Raw genomic sequence first — 6005 nt, 5'->3', positions numbered from 1 at the left:
CTCTTTGTTCAGCTCCAGATTTTTGAGGCAAGTGAGACTGAGACACCCCAAAGCCAAGGGGCCATCAGAGCATGTAAATGAAAACATGCTTTACCAGAAAAGGACTGAGGGACAGGATACCTTCCCCTGTCAGGGCACCTATTTGTCTCCCTGGCCCAGGCACTCGGAGCCGTTTTGCTCCTTCTGCCTGGAATTAATTTTGAGTGATATCCACCTAATTCCAGTGGCATGACTGTTAGTGTTCTACACTGACCATCGCTGTTCACACTTCTCCCTTCTTCTGTCAGTAGTTTCAGCATGGAGACCAAGCACCGAAGGAGCCTCAGGGATTGAAGGGACCTTGAGAAGGGGTACTTCAGGACAAGAGGAAATGGGCACAAACTTGAACATAAGAAGTTCCATCTAAACATGAGGAGGAACTTCTTTACTTTGAGGGTGGCAGAGCACTGGAATAGGCTACCCAGGGAGGTGATGGAGTCTCCGTCTCTGGAGACATTCAAAACCCTCCTGGACATGTTCCTGTGCAACCTGTTCAGGGGGGCTGGACTAGATGATCTCCAGAGGTCCCTTCCAACACCATATCATTCTGTGATTCTGTGATTCTGTGAACGGGGAGGGACAATACATATGGCTGTTCATATGAACTTGGAGCAACCTCTCACTGGAAGACACAATGATCTAACTCCCCAAGGAAGCCATGGGTTGTATTTTATAGCTCTAAAATCATGTTTGGAGCAGCACGGTACTCCAAAGGAACCTTCACCACGACTCAGCTGCAGCAGCTGCGTAAGAAGAACTAGAGTCAAAGCAAGCGATGAGAAGAGAGTTGTTGATACTGGCAAGTAAAACCTTCACAAACTTAGACTTCACCCAGACGAAGATTTCAAGATGTTATGCTTATTTCAAGATGTTACGCTTACAGAAGTCTGGCAAAGCACAAATCAACTGCCTTTAATACGTGCTAAACTGATCAAGCTTGAAGACCGATTCTTTTGCTGGCAATCGCGTGCTGGAGTGCAAACTTGGCCTCACAAGCCCTGAGATTTAAACATGCTAAAACTGTGTTTCCTGCACAGAATATATTGGGCTCCCATCAATTTGTTGCCTCCTTTGCTTTCATGGAAAATCATCGCTGATTTCTAAAGGAGCCAGCCATGAGGAAGTTGGTGCCGGACTGGAAACTCTTGGCCAAGCAGCTTAATGCTGCTCATTGAAATAAGTGTTTGCTGACTGCGCTACTCCCAGTCCTCCTCACAACTCACCTCCACCCACCACATGATTTACACAAGCCAAGAAGGGCTATGAAGTTGGGTTTTTTATCCAAAATGACACTCGCTTTTTAGTCCCATCATTGTAAAAACAGCTCTTTCACCTAGCAGGGGGAGGCGAGCCCTCGGTGATGCCTCCTCATCGCATTACACTAACTCATTTGCCCATGAAGAGATACTTAAATATACCATAAACATTTCTGTCCTTGTGGAGTATTTAAACTATCTTTTTATGGGCATACTCTGCCTGCATCAGGGATGCATTTCTTGACAAGTGCGATGGTTAATGATTCAGCAGACAGTAAAGCGATTTTTTTTTTCCTAAAAATGAATGCAGTAGAGGAGGGGATGCATGGAGAGATTTAAGAAACGTATAGTTTAAATACCTAAGGCCAGTGCTTTGCAACGTAAGATTTTTTATGTTTAGATATCCCCAAAATGCTGCCCAAAATAGTGAGCTCTTAATGGTGAGAAAGCAGAGCAAAGCTGGGAGCAATGTGTAGGCACGCACAAGGTATTCTACGCATCTCTTTTAACTCTGGTGTGGTAGTTATGGAATACACCACTGAAATATGAAAAGTACCATGCCATATAGTGGCGTATGTTTTCTCATCAGTTATCTTAACATAAATATTGTATGGATTAAGGGTAGATAATTCACCAAAATGTATGGGAAGACCCATAAATACGTGGATTTTCACGTGGTCTCCATGACCGCTATGCCAGCTGCAGCTTGTTGGACACCCTTCAGTACATCTGGGCAGCTCAGGGGAGTCGTTGGCAGAAGATGGGTGGCGGAGGAGAGCTGTGGGCAGCTGCTGGCGGTGACCAGGACGGGGCACAAAAAAAGTGGTGGAAAACGGAGATGGTGGCCAGCTGCCACCTGTGACCAGCACCGTCAGAGCTGGTGACAACCCGGTGGCCACAGTCACCCTCGGGGGAGGCTGCCCCCAGCCCTGGCCGGGTCCCAAACAGGACAGCACCAGACGCCACTTGAGGGCCTGGCACCCCAACCCTGCCCGGCCAGGGTGAAAGGCTCCCTAGGCCGTGGCCCTGCCCGAGCCCCATGGAACGGGGGTGTCACCGCCCCGAAGGGTGGCCTGGGGACGGCCACCCCTCCCGGGGCCCGCCCGCCCGCCCGCCCCGGCCAGGCCTCCCCCGAGGTGCGACTTCCCCCACCCGCCGCCTCACGCCAGGCCAGGCCGCACTCCGGGCCCCACAGAACCGCCCAGAGCCACAGGGGAGTGGGGCAGCGGCGAGCACCCGGCGTGAACCTGAGCCCGCCACACCTGCCGGGCCCTGCCCGGCCCCGGGGCCGCGAAAGGCTGGGGCCACCGCGGGCGGCGCCCCGGGGCGGTGCTCGGCCGCCGGGGGAGGTGACGAGACGCCGCTCCGGCCGGCGGCGCCCGCCCCGGCCGGTGGGGGGCGCCCTCGCGGCGTGTCCGCCCCGCCTCCCAGCTCTCTGGACGGCCAATGGGAAAGCGGCGGGGGCGGGCCGTGCCGCTGCCTCCCCCAGTCGGAGGCGAGCATGAGGCCACGGCGGGGCGGGGCCGGGCGGTGTCAGCACCCGGAAGCGGCCGCTCTGCGACGGAGGTGCCATAGAGAAGTTGTGGCGGGGCGGGGTGGCGCCCGGCGGCGGGGCCGAGGCCGGGGCCTGCGCGGGGGCGAGCGGCGGCTGCGGCGGGGCCCGAGCCCCGCGGGGGGCGGCGGCGGCGGCGGCGGCGGCGGCATGGCGGCCGAGGGGAAGGTGACGGGGCAGAGCCAGGAGCAGTTCCTGCTGCTGGCCAAGGCGGCCCGTGGCGCCGCCCTCGCCAGCCTCATTCACCAGGTGCTGGAGGCCCCGGGCATCTACGTCTTCGGGGAGCTGCTGGACATGCCCGCCGTCCGGGAGGTGAGACCGGCCCGCCCCGGCCCCGGCCTGGCCCCCGCGGCCCGCTCTGGGTGGCAGGCCCGCCAGGCCCTGCCCGCCGGCCGGGCCGGAGGGCGGCGGAGCCTGACCCCGTGTCCCCGCAGCTGGCCGACAGCGAGTTCTCCCCCGTGTTCCGACTCCTGACCATCTTCGCCTACGGCACCTATGCCGACTACCTGGGTGAGGCCGGGCCCTGGGGCGGCGGGGGAGCGGTGCAGTGCGGGGGGGAGGGGGACTTTTCCCCTCCCGGTGGTGGTTTTGGGGGTCCTTCGGTGCCCCCGAGTCGCTGTAGGCCCTCACCCAAACCGCCCCCTTTTCCAGCAAGGGCCGTGCCTCCGAGACCGGGTGCCTGATTGCAGTTTGGGGCCAAGACCGCTGGAGTACCTGACAATAATTAATGCTGCCATTTGCCAGCTGCATGGGGAGTTTCCAGGAACATCTTGACAGAGACATTTTTGAGGGGCAAGGGGAAAGACTTAGGCATCCGCTGGGATGTGCAGACCTCCATAAATAAGGCATGGGACAGCTAGAGAGGATGACTTGAGGATGAGGGGAGGGAAGGCTGCTCAGAAAAGGTCTTTTGAGCTGAGGATTGATGGGGATAGCTTGGCAAGACGAAGTATCACTTGGGGGATTGGTGTGCAGACTCTTTTAAGAAATGGGTATGGTGCAGATGCTTCTGTGCAGGGCTGGGAAATGGAAAATGAGGCATAAATTCTTACACCCTGTTCTTTCCCCTGACAATAGCTGAAGCAGCAAACCTCCCTCCCTTGACAGAGGCTCAGAAGAACAAACTGAGGCACCTGTCAGTCGTCACTCTGGCCGCCAAGATCAAGGTAGTGGCCCTATTTTTCTCCAAATTCTCCTTCCACTGGGATTACCTCATGCTAGTTACCGTCATGTTTCCACAGTGCATCCCCTACTCAGTGCTGCTGGAGCAGTTACAGCTGAAGAATGTCCGGCAACTGGAGGACCTTGTGATTGAGGCTGTGTATGCAGATGTCCTGCGAGGGAGCTTGGATCAGCGGAACCAGCGCCTGGAGGTGGATTACAGCATTGGGAGGGACATCCGGAGGGAGGAGCTAAGCACCATCACCCGCACATTGCAGGAGTGGTGAGGAGGAAGCCCCCAATACTAACACCCAAAAATGGTTTCCGGAGTGGCCGGTGGCTTCCCCAGATCCTCTGTGTGTCACTGGGGGGTGGTGTTGTGAGGTGGTCTACTCGGTTCCCTTTCCATACTCCAATGGAAAATAATTTTTCAGAAAACAATTTTCCAGACTCCTCTGTTTGTTGCTGGAGGGGTGATGAGACTGCAGCGACCTTTGCACAGTCCTGGCTGCTGCCAGGAGGCTTTCCGAGTATATACCTGTAGTTTCAAACCTCGTGTCACTTTATTATTTGTCCCCCTCAAAGGTAATAATGTCACTACGTTATTACATTGAGCTCCGGTGTCTTCCATGCCTGGTGTAGCTGTCACCTTCCAGTGTTTTTGGCCTCTAGAGTTGAAATCTGCCATCTTTCACATTTCTTTCTATGCTGTGTAAAGTACCTGGCCTCTTCAGTTCTCTGTCTTCCCTCCAGGTGCCAGGGCTGCGAGGTTGTCTTGTCAGGCATTGAAGAACAGGTTAGCCGGGCCAACCAGCATAAAGAGCAACAGCTGGCACTTAAGCAGCAAATAGAGAGTGAGGTAAGTGGGCCGAGGAGGGAGCAGCCAGTGCCCCTCACTTTAAAATAACTAGAACCAGTACCCCATGGTTGTTACGGTCTTTGCTCAAGTAAGGCATTACCATTTCCTGAGGCCAGAGCCCCAGGGGGTTGTGCCTGAAGAAGAGTCCTAAATCAGCTCAACACTCCTCTGCAGTGCAGGGGTCTGGACAGCTGTTAGCTCTTTAGTTTGGCCTGAGCTTGCAGATCTTAACTCCAGGGCTGACTTTAAAAAAAACAAACAAAAAAAACCCCACCAAAAACGAAAAAACAACAACAAGAGAAACCTGCAACAAAACAAACGAAACAAACGAAAAACCTTGGGAAATTCCTGGGTTCTTGTTTTTCTGCTGTTGCAGGTGGCAAACCTGAAGAAGACCATTAAAGTAACAACAGCAGCCGCTGCAGCAGCCACATCCCAAGACCCGGAACAGCACCTAACAGAGCTCAGGGAGCCAGCCCCTGGCACCAACCAGCGCCAGGCGAGCAAGAAAACTTCCAAAGCCAAAGGGTGAGGAGTTGGGGGCAAACAAACAGAGCCACTCTGTGTGTATGTGTGTGTTCAGGAGATAAACTAAGGAGAGCCGTGTTTTGGAGCAGTGAGGTTGCTGATCGCCAGGGTCTGCTCCCTGGACAGGGGATGGTCAGAGATGAGGTCCCAGCTGAGCTGTTCCCCTGCTAACTTGAGGGGGAATCTCTGCGGCTCTCGATATGAAGCAGAGTTCGTTAGCCTTCCTTGTGTTTTCCTCTTGTGAAGAATGTCAGCGGCTCTTCTTGGTGTGCCTTTAGAAAAGCCAGTCAGGGATGAGCCTGAGTGTCCACTCGCAATTAATTTTTTTTTTTTTTTTTTTATGTTTTTGTCCCTTTCTCTACAGGCTCCGGGGCAGCGCGAAGATTTGGTCTAAATCAAACTAGTTGGATCTCCCTTCACAACCGGGAGGGTGAGAGGAAGAGATTTGGGGGATGAAGGGGGTAGCAAGGGTCCCAAGTGTGATGCTTCTGAACTCTTCTCTGAGATCTGTCTTGCCAACTAATTCTCCTGCATGTTTGTTCTCTTTCTTATCTTCTTTACCGACTTTCCAGGCAGTGTCTCCCTCCTTTTCATCACACCATTTCACACT

The 6005-nt window shown here is 54.6% G+C and overlaps 1 protein-coding gene across 1 annotated transcript; it reads left to right on the top strand.

The window, feature by feature from the left end:
* Nucleotides 1-2997: 2997 nt before the first annotated feature.
* Nucleotides 2998-5799, top strand: COPS7A (COP9 signalosome subunit 7A). Its single transcript, XM_074153004.1, has 7 exons — nt 2998-3159; nt 3282-3357; nt 3925-4013; nt 4089-4291; nt 4762-4867; nt 5244-5395; nt 5760-5799. Exons 1-7 carry the CDS (start codon nt 2998-3000, stop codon nt 5797-5799), a joined length of 828 nt encoding a protein of 275 aa, XP_074009105.1.
* Nucleotides 5800-6005: the final 206 nt, after the last annotated feature.

The sequence above is a fragment of the Numenius arquata genome, chromosome 1, assembly GCF_964106895.1.
Source record: "Numenius arquata chromosome 1, bNumArq3.hap1.1, whole genome shotgun sequence".
NCBI lineage: Eukaryota > Metazoa > Chordata > Aves > Charadriiformes > Scolopacidae > Numenius > Numenius arquata.
This window is presented reverse-complemented; position numbering and strand designations above follow the sequence as displayed.